Source organism: Neolamprologus brichardi, chromosome 20, assembly GCF_056152115.1.
Source record: "Neolamprologus brichardi isolate AB-2024 chromosome 20, ASM5615211v1, whole genome shotgun sequence".
NCBI classification, from domain to species: domain Eukaryota; kingdom Metazoa; phylum Chordata; class Actinopteri; order Cichliformes; family Cichlidae; genus Neolamprologus; species Neolamprologus brichardi.
Genome location: NC_142123.1, coordinates 19,035,264 through 19,052,306, shown reverse-complemented (window position 1 = coordinate 19,052,306; position 17,043 = coordinate 19,035,264). Strand labels below are relative to the sequence as shown.

Genomic DNA, 17,043 nt, shown 5'->3' with positions numbered 1-17,043 from the left:
TCCTGACACTCACAATTCAAGAATCTTTTTCTCACCTATTACCATTTGGCCATGAATTACGTTTGTTTGAGGGTAGGAAATTCGTCCTTCGCTCAGATTTCTTCAGCTTTCAAACTCTGGAAATGAACCATTTTTTTCTCTTGTCATATCTTTTTGATAGATTTCCACAAAGACCTGAAAATTTCCATGACTGTTCACTAAAGCCTGCTGTCTCTTACGGTGAAAGAATGATATTGATACTCCAAATAGATTTCGAGTTACAAAGCGTTGTTTGAGGGAAAGTCAAGACAGTTTTCGCTTAGCCTCTACTCAGTTATGGTGCATTACAAGTCAAATATCTTTAATAATTCATATTTTAATGATAAATTGTCAACACTTGAAGATTCCCCCATCTCTTCTGAACAAAACGGTGTAAGAATTACCGTTCTAGCCCCTACGGTTAGGAAACTATGGCCATTTGTTTGGAGGGTAGTCCTCACTATGAGAAATAGACTGCAAAAATCCTGTCTCTGCTGTGTGTGTAAAAACGGCTGCACCTGTTTTGGCGGGAAAAAGTAGACAGCCTCTCTGATTGGTGCATTCAAATTCAGCAGCTTCCAGGCTGCTTGACTGACCTAGAAAGTTGCTTCTCTCTCTTTTTGTGTGTGTTTGTGTGTGTATGTGTGTATTTCTGCTTTTTATAGTATTTCTGCTTAATATAGTATTTCTGCTAAATTATAGTATTTCTGCTTTTTATAGTATTTCTGCTTTTTATAGTATTTCTGCTAAATTATACTATTTCTGCTTTTTATAGTATTTCTGCTTAATATAGTATTTCTGCTTAATATAGTATTTCTGCTAAATTATAGTATTTCTGCTAAATTATAGTATTTCTGCTTTTTATACTATTTCTGCTTAATACAGTATTTCTGCTAAATTATAGTATTTGTGCTTAGTGTAATATTTCTGCTAAATTATAATATTTCTGCTTTTTATAGTATTTCTGCTTTTTATAGGATTTCTGCTTTTTATAGTATTTGTGCTTAATATAGTATTTCTGCTTTTTATAATATTTCTGCTTTTTATAGTATTTGTGATTAATATAGTATTTCTGCATAATATAGTATTTGTGCTAAATCACAGTATTTCTGCTAAATTATAGTACTTCTGCTTTTTATAGGATAAAGCAAAAATCCTGTCTCTGCTGTGTGTGTAAAAACGGCTGCACCTGTTTTGGCGGGAAAAAGTACACAGCCTCTCTGATTGGTGGATTCAAATTCAGCAGCTCCCAGGCTGCTTGACTGACCTACAGAGTTGCTTCTCTCTCCCTCTGTGTGTGTGTGTGTGTGTGTGTGTGTGTGTGTGTGTGTGTGTGTGAGACAGAGAGAGAGAGAGGGAGAGAGAGAGAGAGAGAAAGCCTTTTAATATAGGATTTCTGCTTTTTATAATATTTGTGCTTGATATAGTATTTCTGCTTAATACAGTATTTCTGCTAAATTATAGTATTTGTTCTTAGTATAATATTTCTGCTAAATTATAATATTTCTGCTTTTTATAGTATTTCTGCTTTTTATAGTATTTGTGCTTCTTATATGATTTCTGCTTTTTATAGTATTTCTGCTTAATATAGTATTTCTGCTTTTTATAGTATTTCTGCTTTTTATAGTATTTGTGATTAATATAGTATTTGTGCATAATATAGTATTTGTGCTAAATCATAGTATTTCTGCTAAATTATAGTATTTCTGCTTTTTATAGGATTTCTGCTTTTTATAGTATTTCTGCTTAATATAGTATTTCTGCTAAATTATAGTATTTCTACTTTTCATAGTATTTCTGCTTTTTATAGTATTTCTGCTTAATATAGTATTTCTGCTAAATTAAAGTGTTTCTGCTTTTTATAGTATTTGTGATAAAACATAGTATTTCTACTAAATGTAGTATTTATGCTTAATCATACTATTTCTATATATTACTGCCAGGTCCCCAGGCAGACAATCCTCTGTGAGGACTGAGACATTCAAATTTACAAATCAGGGCCTGCACGGCTTCCCAGCCAGCCAAATCATATCTGAGGTCTGCCGTTTCTTCTCTCGTCATATCTCAGCGACGGTTGTACAAAGAGCAATGAAAATCGCAGTCAAAGTACACCAAAGTCCGCTGATTCACCCAGTACAAGAATTATGCTTCTATTCCACCTAGCTTTTGAGTTACACGACGTTTTGCAAGAATACTGTTCCCTTTAGGCTCTGTGTATGTGTGTGTGTGTATCAATATTTCTCCCATTTTAAAGTATTACTCCTCCATAATTGTATTTCTGTTAAATCAAAGTACTTTTACTACATCTTAGTACTTCTGCTCAATCATAGCATTTCTGCTAAATCATAGTATTTTTGCCAAATCATGGTTTTTGTGCCAAATCATACAATTTGTGTAGTATTTGTGCTAAAACATAGTATTAATTTAAAATTGCAATATTCATAGTTCATCAAAGTGTCTCTGGTAAATCACAGTATTTCTGCTATGTTGTACTGTTTTTCTGAATCATAGTGTTTCTGTAATCTTTAAGTATTTTTGGCTAAATATATTCTTTCTGTTATCTTATACTATTTCTCCTAAATTTTTGTATATTTGAGAAGTTATCATGTTTCTGGTAAGTTACAATATTTCTGCCAAGTTCTGCTATGCTATTGTATTTCTGCCAAGTATTATGTTTCCTCTAAGATATTGCAGTTCTGCTAAGTTATTACTTTTTAGCAAAGTTCCTTTGCTTCTGCAAAGTTTTTACAATTTCTGCAACTTTTCAGCTTTTTCAGCTAGTTTTTGCAGACAGCTTCAGCTTTAAAGCATCCACACTGCATTTTCGCAGGAAATGCAAATTTTTCTAGTTGTGTGGATGCTTTAAGGCATCCACACTATTGTTTTCCTGTTTCTCTTTAATCTTTATTATTATTCTTCCGTTTCCGTACGTTTTTCGCCGTTGAACTACTTCCACAATTTTTGTGCTATTTTCACCATTCAAATTTTCAACTATTCTGCTATTTCTGCTAATGATGGCTATATCTTTTGGTATTTTTCACTATTATACTTTTTAAAATATTAAGCTTTTTTCCTTTAATTTGTCCCATTGAAATGAATGGGAAACTTCCGCAATTCTGCTAAAATTTGCTTGTTTTTGAAACTTAACTACTTCCTCATATTTTCACTTAGAACAACCATTCAAACTTTAAAATGTTCTCAAATTATTGGGCTATTCAGGTATAAATCAGCTTTTTCAAATCTTTTACCGTTTTATTTTTATCCCTCTTAAAGTTTTGAGTTGCAAAATTGTGATTTTTCACAAAATACATGCGTTGTTATGGTTGTTATGCACTTGGTTCTAAGTGAGACACTGTAGGTTTCGCAGTCTTCTCTTCATGTCCAAACAACTTCTTGCTACTTGCTCAATTTTCACTCAACTTCCACAAATTATACATCAAAACGCAGGTATTTTTGCTTGCTTTCAGAAAATGTCACTATCATTGTTGTGGGATTTATAGAATTTTGGCAAATCTCCTCAGACCAACACAAAGTCTCAAAACTCTCCATAGAAAGTCAATGGAGAGTTTGTTCAAAATCACCGCTTGATTTCTGTAATGAGAGGCATATTCGAATCGTCATATCTCCCCAACGAAGCGAAGTTAAAACATGAGGCTTGTCCCAGTATATCTTCAGACACTCCTGATGCTCACAATTCAAGAATTATTTTCTCACCTATTACCGTTCTGAGATGAGTTAGACTTGTTTGAGGGTAGGAAATTCGTCCTTCGCTCAGATTTCTTCAGATTTCAAACTCTGGAAATGAACCACTTTTTTCTCTCGTCATATCTTTTTGATAGATTTCCACAGAGACCTGAAAATTTCCATGCCTGTTCACCAAAGCCTGCTGTCTCTTACGGTGAAAGAATGATATCGATACTCCAAATAGATTTAGAGTTAGAAAGCGTTGTTTGAGGGTAGGTCAAGGCAGTTTTCGCTTCGCCTCTACTCAGTTATGGTGCATTACAAGTCAAATATCTTTAATAATTCATATTTTAATGATAAATTGTCAACACTTGAAGATTCCCCCATCTCTTCTGAACAAAACGGTGTAAGAATGACCGTTCTAGCCCCTACGGTTAGGAAATTATGGCCATTTGTTTGGAGGGTAGTCCTCACTATGAGAAATGGACTGCAAAAATCCTGTCTCTCTGCTGTGTGTGTAAAAACGGCTGCACCTTTTTTGGCGGGAAAATGTACACAGCATCTCTGATTGGTTGATTCAAATCCAGCAGCTCCCAGGCTGCTTGACTGATCTATAAAGTTGCTTCTCTCTCTTTCTGTGTGTGTTATAGTATTTCTAAATTATAATATTTCTGCTTTTTATAGTATTCCTGCTAAATTATAGTATTTCTGCTTTTAATAGGATTTGTGCTTAATATAGTAGTTCTGCTTTTTATAAGATTTGTGCTTAATATAGTATTTCTGCTTTTTATAGGATTTGTGCTTAATATAGTATTTTTGCTTTTTATAGTATTTCTGCTACATTATAGTATTTCTGCTTTTTATAGTATTTGTGCTTAATATAGTGTTTCTGCTAAATTACAGTATTTCTGCTTTTTATAGTATTTCTGCTAGATTATAGTATTTCTGCTAAATTATAGTATTTCTGCTTTTTATAGTATTTCTGCTTTTTGTACGAGTTGTGCTTATTATAGGATTTGTGCTTAATACAGTATTTGTGCTAAATTATAGTATTTCTGCTAAATTATAGTATTTCTGCTTTTTATAGGATTTGTGCTTAATATATTATTTCTGCTAAATTATAGTATTTCTGCTTTTTATAGTATTACTGCTTTTTGTACTATTTCTGCTTAATATAGTATTTCTGCTAAATTATAGTATTTCTGCTTTTTTTAGTATTTCTGCTAAATTATAGTATTTCTGCTTTTTATAGTATTTCTTCTAAATTATAGTATTTCTGCTTTTTATAGTATTTCTTCTAAATTATAGTATTTCTGCTTTTTATAGTATTACTGCTTTTTGTACTATTTCTGCTTAATATAGTATTTCTGCTGAATTATAGTATTTCTGCTTTTTATAGTATTCCTGCTAAATTATAGTATTTCTGCGACTACCGCCCAGTAGCACTCACCCCCATCATCACTAAGTGCTTAGAGCAGCTGGTCCTAGCACACTTCAAATCCTGTCTCCCCCCCACCCTGGACCCCCACCAATTCACATACCGCCAGAACAGGAGCACAGAGGATGCAGTCTCCATTGCGTTGCACTCTGTCCTCTCACACCTGGACAACAACAACACATACGCCAGAATGCTGTTTATAGACTTCAGTTCAGCATTCAATACAATCCACCCCTCACAACTCATCAGAAAACTGACAGACCTGGGCATCAGTTCCCTCATCTGCAAATGGTTACTGGACTTCCTGACCAACCGCCCCCAACATGTCCGGCTTGATAACCACTGCTCATCTACAATCACAATGAACACCGGTGTACCACAAGGCTGTGTGATGAGCCCTTTCCTCTACTCCCTCTTCACCCACGACTGCAGACCTGCTGATGGTTCCAACACCATCATTAAGTTTGCAGATGACACCACGGTGATTGGCCTCATCAGTGACAACGATGAGGCCGCCTACAGGGAGGAGGTGGATCGTCTGGCTGAGTGGTGCGACAGAAACAACCTGCTGCTTAACACAGAGAAGACCAAGGAGCTCATCGTGGACTACAGGAGGAATGCTGACCCACATCCACCCATCCACATTAAGGGGACGGCTGTGGAGCGTGTGAGCAGCTTCAAGTTCCTGGGAGTCCACATCTCCGAGGATCTCATCTGGACGACCAACTGCTCCAAGCTGGTCAAGAAGGCTCACCAGCGCCTCTTCTTCTTGAGGACTCTTAGGAAAAACCACCTGTCCTCAGACATCCTGGTGAACTTCTATCGCTGTACCATCGAGAGCATCCTGACCAACTGTATAACAGTCTGGTATGGGAACTGCTCTGCCTCGGACCGGAAGGCGTTGCAGAGGGTCGTGAAAACTGCCCAGCGCATCGCCGGAGCACCACTTCCTGCCATAAAAGACATATACAGGAAGCGGTGTCTGAAAAGGGCTGGGAAAATCATCAAAGACCCCAGTCACCCATCACATAGACTCTTCACCCTCCTGCCCTCTAGGAGGCGCTACAGGAGCCTCCGGACTAAGACCACCAGGTACCGGAACAGCTTCTTCCCCACAGCTGTCAGACTCCTGAACTCTGCCTCCTGACATCTGACCCACGTTAAACTCATGGACTGGACATACACACACCCACAACCACCTACACACACACACAATGGACAACCGTACCCTCAAACACACAATAATAACATGGACTGAACCACCACTCACAATCACTAGCACTTTATATACCTCTGTAGAAATTATCCACATATCTCACTTATCTTAACTGCACTACTGTATAGCTCTGTGTAAATAATCATACGATATTTTTAATCCTACAACTGTTTATAACGTGCATAGTTCACATTTCTGTATAACTTTATATCTCAGATTTCTGTATAGTTTTTTTTATTTCATATTTATATCCTGTTCATAGCCTGTACATAGCTTGTACTCACTACAGCCTGTACATACTTATAGTTATAGAATATTCATAACATACTTCATACCGTGTACATTATAACATACCATAATAGACCCATTTCTGTAACATACTTACATATCTATATTATTGCTAATATATATTGTAATATATCTATATCACTAAAGCACTTCTGGATGGATGCAAACTGCATTTCGTTGCCCTGTACCTGTGCATGGGCAATGACAATAAAGTTGAATTCTATTCTATTCTATTTTTATAGTATTACTGCTTTTTGTACTATTTCTGCTTAATATAGTATTTCTGCTAAATTATAGTATTTCTGCTTTTTGTAGTATTTGTGCTTCATTTAGTATTTGTGCTTAATATAGTATTTCTGCTAAATTATAGTATTTCTACTAAATGTAGTATTTATGCTTAATCATACTATTTCTATATATTACTGCCAGGTCCCCAGGCAGCCAATCCTCTGTGAGGAATGAGACATTTCGCCCTGAAATTTACATATCAGGGCCTGCACGGCTTCCCAGCCAGCCAATCATATCTGAGGTGTGCCGTTCCTTCTCTCGTCATATCTCAGCAACGGTTGTACAAAGAGCAATGAAAATCGCAGTCAAAGTACACCAAAGTCCGCTGATTCACCCAGTACAAGAATTATGTTTCTAGTCCACCTAGTTTTTGAGTTACACGACGTTTTGTAACTCCAAAAAACGGCGTTTTTCGCCTCTCACCACAATCTAATTCTGACTGCTCATCAACCTGTTTTCCAGGCTCCTGGTCTCTTTCATAGTGGCGCAGGTGGTAGTGACTTGGGTCTGCAAGCCAAAGGTCGTTGGTTCGATTCCACCTTGGTCAACATGTTTTTTTCCCTACAAATTAATACACTATCACAGACCAGTAATTCATATTCATCATTTATTACAATTCTGCAAACTTTTATCATTTTACCAGCCTTCGTAATATGGACCTCAGATTCTTGTTAACACTCCATGGCACAAATACTGTTCCCTTTAGGCTCTGTGTATGTGTGTGTGTGTATCAATATTTCTCCCATTTTAAAGTATTACTCCTCCATAATTGTATTTCTGTTAAATCAAAGTACTTTTACTACATCTTAGTACTTCTGCTCAATCATAGTATTTCTGCTAAATTATAGTATTTTTGCCAAATCATGGTTTTTGTGCCAAATCAAAACATTTGTGTTATGTTATAGTATTACTACTAAGTGGAGGAATTTCTGTCATGTTACAGTATATGTGCTGATTACAGTATTTCTGCTAAATCGTATTATTTCTACTATATTATATTTTTCTTTCTAAATATAGCATTTCTGCTATATAATTGTATTTCTGCTATGTTATAATATTTGTGCTAAACCAGAGTATTTGTGCTGAAACATAGTATTTCTGCCAAATGATAGTATTTCTGTCAAATTATAGTATTTGTGCTAAAACATAGTATTAATTTAAAATTACAATATTCATAGTTCATCACAGTGTCTCTGGTAAATCACAGTATTTCTGCTATGTTGTACTATTTTTCTAAATCATAGTGTTTCTGTAATTAAGTATTTTTGGCTAAATATATTCTTTCTGTTATCTTATACTATTTCTCCTAAATTCTTGTATATTTGAGAAGTTATCATGTTTCTGGTAAGTTACAATATTTCTGCCAAGTTCTGCTCTGCTATTGTATTTCTGCCAAGTATTATGTTTCCTCTAAGATATTGCAGTTCTGCTAAGTTATTACTTTTTAGCAAAGTTCCTTTGCTTCTGCAAAGTTTTTACAATTTCTGCAACTTTTCAGCTTTTTCAGCTAGTTTTTGCAGACAGCTTCAGCTATAAAGCATCCACACTGCATTTTCGCAGGAAATGCAAATTTTTCTAGTTATTCTTCAAGTTGCTTCCGTACGTTTTTCGCCGTAGAACTACTTCCACAATTTTTATGCTATTTTCACCATTCAAATTTTAAACTATTCTGCTATTTCTGCTAATTTGCGCAATATCTTTTGGTATTTTTTGCTATTATACTTTTTAAAATATTAAGCTTTTTATGCAATTTTTTGTCCCATTGAAATGAATGTAAAACTTCCAAAATTCTGCTAAATTTTGCTTGTTTTTGAAACTTAACTACTTCCTCATACTTTCACGTAGAACAACCATTCAAATTTTAAAATGTTCACAAATTATTGGGCTATTCATGTATATTTCAACTTTTTCATATCTGTTACCGTTTTCATCTTATCCCTCTTTAAGTTTTGAGTTGCAAAATTGTGATTTTTCACAAAATACATACGTTGTTATGGTTGCTATGCACTTGGTTCTAAGTGAGGCACTGTAAGTTTCGCAGTCTTCTCTTCATGTCCGAACAACTTCTTGCTACTTGCTCAATTTTCACTCAACTTCCACAAATTATACATCAAAACGTAGGTATTTTTGCTGGCTTTTAGAAAATGTCACTATCATTGTTGTGGAATTTATAGAATTTTGGCAAATCTCCTCAGACCAACACAAACTCTGAAAACTCTCCATAGAAAGTCAATAGAGAGTTTGTTCAAAATCACCGCTGGATTTCTTTAATGAGAGGCATATTCGAATCGCCATATCTCCTTAATGAAGCGAAGTCAAGACATGAGGCTTGTGCCAATATATCTTCAGACACTCCTGACGCTCACAATTTTAAAAAAATTTTCTCACCTATTACCATTTGGCCATGAATTACGTTTGTTTGAGGGTAGGAAATTTGTCCTTCGCTCAGATTTCTTCAGATTTCAAACTCTGGAAATGAACCACTTTTTTCTCTCGTCATATCTTTTTGATGGTTTTCCAGAGAGACCTGAAAATTTCCATGACTGTTCACCAAAGCCTGCTGTCTCTTACGGTGAAAGAATGATATCAATACTCCAAATAGATTTAGAGTTACAAAGCGTTGTTTGAGGGCAAGTCAAGGCAGTTTTTGCTTAGCCTCTACTCAGTTATGGTGCATTACAAGTCAAATATCTTTAATAATTCATATTTTAATGATAAATTGTTAACACTTGAAGATTCCCCCATCTCTTCTGAACAAAACGATGTAAGAATGACCGTTCTAGCCCCTACGGTTAGGAAATTATGGCCATTTGTTGGAAGGTAATCCTCACTATGAGAAATAGACTGCAAAAATCCTGTCTCTGCTGTGTGTGTAAAAACGGCTGCACCTGTTTTGGCGGGAAAATGTACACAGCCTCTCTGATTGGTGGATTCAAATTCAGCAGCTCCCAGGCTGCTTGACTGACCTACAAAGTTTCTTCTCTCTCCCTCTGTGTGTGTGTGTGTGTGTGTGTGTGTGTGTGTGTATTTCTGCTTTTTATAGTATTTCTGCTAAATTATAGTATTTCTGCTTATTATAGTATTTCTGATTTTTATAGGATTTCTGCTTAATATAGTATTTCTGCTAAATTATAGTATTTATGCTTAATATAGTATTTCTGCTTTTTATAGTATTTGTGCTTAATATAGTATTTGTGCTTAATATAGTATTTCTGCTTAATATAGTATTTCTGCTTAATATAGTATTTCTGCTTAATATAGTATTTGTGCTTAATATAGTATTTCTGCTAAATTATATTATTTCTGCTAAATTATAGTATTTCTGCTTTTTATATTATTTCTGCTAAATTATAGTATTTCTGCTTTTTATAGTATTTCTGCTTAATATAGTATTTCTGCTTAATATAGTATTTCTGCTAAATTATAGTATTTCTGCTTAATATAGTATTTCTGCTAAATTATATTATTTCTGCTTTTTATAGTATTTCTGCTTTTTATAGTATTTGTGCTTAATATAGTATTTCTGCTAAAATATAGTATTTCTGCTTAATATAGTATTTCTGCTTTTTATAGTATTTGTGCTAAAACATAGTATTTCTACTAAATGTAGTATTTATGCTTAATCATACTATTTCTATATATTACTGCCAGGTCCCCAGGCAGCCAATCCTCTGTGAGGACTGAGACATTCAAATTCACAAATCAGAGCCTGCACGGCTTCCCAGCCAGCCAATCATATCTGAGGGCTCAGGCATTCAAATTTGCATATTGGGGCCTGCAAAAATCCTGTCTCTCTGCTGCATGTGTAAAAACGGCTGCACCTGTTTTGGCGGGAAAAGTACACAGCCTCTCTGATTGGTGGATTCAAATTTAGCAGCTCCCAGGCTGCTTGACTGACCTAAAAACTTGCTTCTCTCTCTTTCTGTGTTGTGTTATAGTATTTCTAAATTATAGTATTTCTGCTAAATTATAGTATTTCTGCTAAATTATAGTATTTCTGCTTTTTATAGTATTTCTGCTTTTTATAGGATTTGTGCTTTTTATAGTATTTGAGCTTTCTGCTTTTTATAGGATTTGTGCTTAATATAGTATTTCTGCAAAATATAGTATTTCTGATTAATTATAGTTTTTCTACCAAATCATAGTACAGTATTTCTGCTTTTTATAGTATTTATGCTTAATATAGTATTTCTGCTTTTTATAGTATTTGTGCTTAATATAGTATTTGTGCTTAATATAGTATTTCTGCTTAATATAGTATTTCTGCTTAATATAGTATTTGTGCTTAATATAGTATTTCTGCTAAATTATAGTGTTTCTGCTTTTTATAGGATTTGTGCTTAATATAGTATTTCTGCTAAATTATAGTATTTCTGCTTTTTATAGTATTTCTGCTTAATATAGTATTTCTGCTAAATTATAGTATTTCTGCTTTTTATAGTATTTGTGCTAAAACATAGTATTTCTACTAAATGTAGTATTTATGCTTAATCATACTATTTCTATATATTACTGCCAGGTCCCCAGGCAGCCAATCCTCTGTGAGGACAGACATTCAAATTTACAAATCAGAGCCTTCACGGCTTCCCAGCCAGCCAATCATATCTGAGGGCTCAGGCATTCAAATTTGCATATTGGGGCCTTCACGGCTTCCCAGCCAGCCAATCATATCTGAGGGCTCAGGCATTCAAATTTGCATATTGGGGCCTTCACGGCTTCCCAGCCAGCCAATCATATCTGAGGGCTCAGGCATTCAAATTTGCATATTGGGGCCTTCACGGCTTGTAAGCCAGCCAATCATATCTGAGGTCTGCCGTTTCTTCTCTCGTCATATCTCAGCGACGGATGTACAAAGAGCAATGAAAATCGCAGTCAAAGTACACCAAAGTCCGCTGATTTACCCAGTACAGGAATTATGTTTCTAGTCCACCTAGTTTTTGAGTTACACGACGTTTTGTAACTCCAAAAAACAGCGTTTTTCGCCTCTCACCGCGATCTAATTCTGACTGCTCATCACCCTGTTTTCCAGGCGCCAGCTCTCTTTCCCAGTGGCGCAGTTGGTAATGACACGGGTCTGCAACCCAAAGGTCTTGGGTTCAATCCCACCTTGGTCAACATGTTTTTTGCCCTACAAATTAATACACTATCACAGACCAGTAATTCATAGTCATCATTTATTACAATTCTGCAAACTTTTTTATGATTTTACCAGCTTTTCTAATATGGACCTCACATTCTTGTTAACACTCCATGGCACAAATACTGTTCCCTTTAGGCTCTGTGTATGTGTGTGTGTATCAATATTTCTCCCATTTTAAAGTATTACTCCTCCATAATTGTATTTCTGTTAAATCAAAGTACTTTTACTACATCTTAGTACTTCTGCTCAATCATAGTATTTCTGCTAAATCATAGTATTTTTGCCAAATCCTGGTTTTTGTGCCAAATCATAACATTTGTGTTATGTTATAGTATTACTACTAAGTAGAGGAATTTCTGTCATGTTACAGTATATGTGCTGATTACAGTATTTCTGCTAAATCATATTATTTCTACTATATTATATTTTTCTTTCTAAATATAGCATTTCTGCTATATAATTGTATTTCTGCTATGTTATAATATTTGTGCTAAACCAGAGTATTTGTGCTAAAACATAGTATTTCTGCCAAATGATAGTATTTCTGCCAAATTATAGTATTTGTGCTAAAACATAGTATTAATTTAAAATTACAATATTCATAGTTGATCACAGTGTCTCTGGTAAATCACAGTATTTCTGCTACGTTGTACTATTTTTCTAAATCATAGTGTTTCCGTAATGTTTAAATATTTTTGGCTAAATATATTCTTTCTTTTATCTTATACTATTTCTCTTAAATTCTTGTATTTTTGAGAAGTTATCATGTTTCTGGTAAGTTACAATATTTCTGCAAAGTTCTGCTATGCTATTGTATTTCTGCCAAGTATTATGTTTCCTCTAAAATATTGCAGTTTTGCTAAGTTATTACATTTTAGCAAAGTTATTTTGCTTCTGCAAAGTTTTTACAATTTCTGCAACTTTTCAGCTTTTTCAGCTACTTTTTGCAGACAGCTTCAGCTTTAAAGCATCCACACTGCATTTTCGCAGGAAATGCAAATTTTTCTAGTTCTTTATTATTATTCTTCCGTTTCCGTACGTTTTTCGCCGTTTAACTACTTCCACAATTTTTGTGCTATTTTCACCGTTCAAATTTTAAACTATTCTGCTATTTCTGCTAATGTGTGCTATATCTTTTGGTATTTTTCACTATTATACTTTTTAAAATATTAAGCTTTTTTCCTTTAATTTGTCCCATTGAAATGAATGGGAAACTTCCGCAATTCTGCTAAAATTTGCTTGTTTTTGAAACTTAACTACTTCCTCATATTTTCACTTAGAACAACCATTCAAACTTTAAAATGTTCTCAAATTATTGGGCTATTCAGGTATAAATCAGCTTTTTCAAATCTTTTACCGTTTTATTTTTATCCCTCTTAAAGTTTTGAGTTGCAAAATTGTGATTTTTCACAAAATACATGCGTTGTTATGGTTGCTATGCAGTTGGTTCTAAGTGGGCCACAGTAAGTTTTGCAGTCTTCCCTTCATGTCCGAACAACTTCTTCCTACTTGCTCAATTTTCACTCAACTTCCACAAATTATACATCAAAACGTAGGTATTTTTGCTGGCTTTCAGAAAATGTCACTATCATTGTTGTGGGATTTATAGAATTTTGGCAAATCTCCTCAGACCAACACAAAGTCGGAAAACTCTCCATAGAAAGTCAATGGAGAGTTTGTTCAAAATCACCGCTTGATTTCTGTAATGAGAGGCATATTCGAATCGTCATATCTCCTTAACGAAGCGAAGTTAAAACATGAGGCTTGTCCCAGTATATCTTCAGACACTCCTGACGCTCACAATTCAAGAATTTTTTTCTCACCTATTACCGTTCTGAGATGAGTTAGACTTGTTTGAGGGTAGGAAATTCGTCCTTCGCTCAGATTTCTTCAGCTTTCAAACTCTGGAAATGAACCACTTTTTTCTCTCGTCATATCTTTTTTTTGGATTTCCACAGAGACCTGAAAATTTCCATGACTGTTCACCAAAGCCTGCTGTCTCTTACGGTGAAAGAATGATATTGATACTCCAAATAGATCTAGAGTTACAAAGCGTTGTTTGAGGGCAGGTCAAGGCAGTTTTCGCTTGCCTCTACTCAGTTATGGTGCATTACAAGTCAAATATCTTTAATAATTCATATTTTAATGATAAATTGTGAACACTTGAAGATTCCCCCATCTCTTCTGAACAAAACGGTGTAAGAATGACCGTTCTAGCCCCTACGGTTAGGAAATTATGGTCATTTGTTTGAGTTTAGTCCTCACTATGAGAAATAGACTGCAAAAATCCTGCCTCTCTGCTGCGTGTGTAAAAACGGCTGCACCTGTTTTGGCGGGAAAAAGTACACAGCCTCTCTGATTGGTGGATTCAAATTTAGCAGCTCCCAGGCTGCTTGACTGACCTAAAAACTTGCTTCTCTCTCTTTCTGTGTGTGTGTGTGTGTTATAGTATTTCTAAATGATAGTATTTCTGCTTTTTATAATATTTCTGCTAAATGAAAGTATTCTTGCTTTTTATAGTATTTCTGATTTTTGTAGTATTTCTGCTTAATATAGTATTTCTGTTTTTAATAGTATTTCTGCTTTTTATAGTATCTCTGCTTTTTGTAGTATTTCTGCTTTTTGTAGTATTTCTGCTTAATATAGTATTTCTGTTTTTAATAGTATTACTGCTTTTTATAGTATTTCTGCTTTTTATAGGATTTCTGCTTTTTATAGGATTTTTACTTAATATAGTATTTCTGCTAAATTATAGTATTTCTGCTTTTTGTAGTATTTCTGCTTAATATAATATTTCTGCTAAATTATAGTATTTCTGATTTTTATAGGATTTCTGCTTTTAATAGTATTTCTGCTAAATTATAGTATTTCTGTTTTTAATAGTATTTCTGCTTTTTATAGTATTTCTGCTTTTTATAGGATTTCTGTTTTTTATAGGATTTTTACTTAATATAGTATTTCTGCTAAATTATAGTATTTCTGCTTTTTATAGTATTTGTGCTTAATATAATATTTCTGCTAAATTATAGTATTTCTGCTTTTTATAGTATTTCTGCTTTTAATAGTATTTCTGCTAAATTATAGTATTTCTGCTTTTTATAGGATTTGTGCTTAATATAGTATTTCTGCTAAATTATAGTATTTCTGCTAAATTATAATATTTCTGCTTTTTATAGTATTTCTGCTTTTTATAGTATTTGTGCTTAATATAGTATTTGTGCTTAATGTAGTATTTCTGCTAAATTATAGTATTTCTGCTTTTTATAGGATTTGTGCTTAATATATGTCAGGGTTCTTCGTCTGAGCAACCCAGGATCCATGAGCAGTTATGGACTAGTTATATCTTATGTACTTTTGGTGTTGCTTCCCCTTTTGCTCTATGCTTGTACATATGTGGAGAAGCTTGTTAAATTCCCCTGGCTGGTGGACTCCCTCAATCCAGTTGTCCTGGACTTCCTGCTTTCCACCCTCCACCTCCACTCTCCTCCTCAGGCTGCTCAACGTCCCGGACCGCTGGTGGATTCACAGCCTGAAATGCCGGCCCCAACGTCTACACGGAAACGACGTTCGCTCCACCGGCTTTCCTCACCGCACCCTAATCCACGAACTTCTCAAGAGTCGGCTGTGGTGAGTAGTACGGACAATTTTCCATTTCCCTCCCCATCTGGTTTTGTGTCTGCAGTGGACGAGCCGACAGCGCAGGTAACATCACCTCGGTCAGAGGTCTCCACACCACTCGCTGCTTCAACATCTGCAGCTGTGGCACCGCCGTCATCTCATCCGCCTGCAGTCACCCTTCTTCCATCTTCTTCACCGGCTGCTACGTCGCCACCCGGACCTGCCCTGCCCGAGCAGGAGCTTGGCGAGCCGGAGGAGCTCGCACTGCCCGAGCAGGAGCTCGGCGAGCAGGAGGAGCTCGCACTGCCCGAGCAGGAGCTCGGCGAGCCGGTGGAGCTCGCACTGCCCGAGCAGTTGCTCGGCGAGCCGGTGGAGCCAGCGCCGCTGCCGGAGGAGCTCAGCGAGCCGGTGGAGCCAGCGCTGCTGCCGGAGGAGCTCAGCGAGCCGGTGGAGCCAGCGCCGCTGCCCGGCGAGCAGGAGAAGCCAGCGCCGCTGCCAAAGGAGCCCGCGCCGCTGCTCGGCGAGCAGGAGAAGCCAGCGCCGCTGCTCGGCGAGCAGGTGGAGCCCGCGCCGGAGCTCGGCGAGCAGGTGGAGCCCGCGCCGGAGCTCGGCGAGCGAGTGGAGCCCGCGCCGCAGCCGGGGGACCTCGGCGAGCGGGAGGAGCCCGCGCCGCAGCCGGGGGAGATCGGCGAGCGGGATGCGCCGCTGAGGGATGCGCCGTCTGACTTTGGGACTGTGACCTGGGAGGGTTTGTTGTTTGTTGTTTTTGCTTGTTTTGGTTCTGGCTACTTAAGAGAGTCTTGGAGCTCCCACCGACGCGGGATCATTGCGTGAGACTCCACGTCAGTCATCCAGTTGTGCTTGGTTAGTGTGTGTGTATGCCCGCGATTGTATGTGTCCTGACGGCTGCTTCTATTGTGTCCAGAGGAGAGGGGTGGAGTGCCAGACAGCAGCCAGCACGGGGAGTGCTGAGACACGGGAGCGGAGAGCACAAACAGTGGGAGAAGACACAACACGGGAGTCTGGGGAAAGCACGGGAATTTGTTGTTATTTCCACACACTGTAAATAAACACACTGTTTATACACAGAGCACTGCGCCTGGGTCCTCCTTCCCCACACCCCCGTGACAATATAGTATTTCTGCTAAATTATAGTATTTCTGTAAAATTATAGTATTTCTGCTTTTTATAGTATTTCTGCTTAATCATACTATTTCTATATATTACTGCCAGGTCCCCAGGCAGCCAATCCTCTGTGAGGACTGAGACACTTAGCCCTGAAATTTACATATCAGGGCCTGCACGGCTTCCCAGCCAGCCAATCATATCTGAGGTCTGCCGTTTCTTCTCTCG

The 17,043-nt window shown here is 36.6% G+C and overlaps 1 protein-coding gene across 1 annotated transcript in view; it reads left to right on the top strand.

Annotated features, from left to right (window-relative positions):
- LOC148096963 (uncharacterized) overlaps positions 1–16,524 on the top strand; it is a 95,831-nt gene extending 79,307 nt beyond the window's left edge. The window contains exon 2 of the mRNA XM_087833594.1: positions 15,479–16,524. Coding sequence (XP_087689720.1) covers positions 15,479–16,524 — 1,046 coding nt within the window. The remainder of the gene's footprint in view (positions 1–15,478) is intronic.
- The last annotated feature ends 519 nt before the right edge of the window (positions 16,525–17,043 follow it).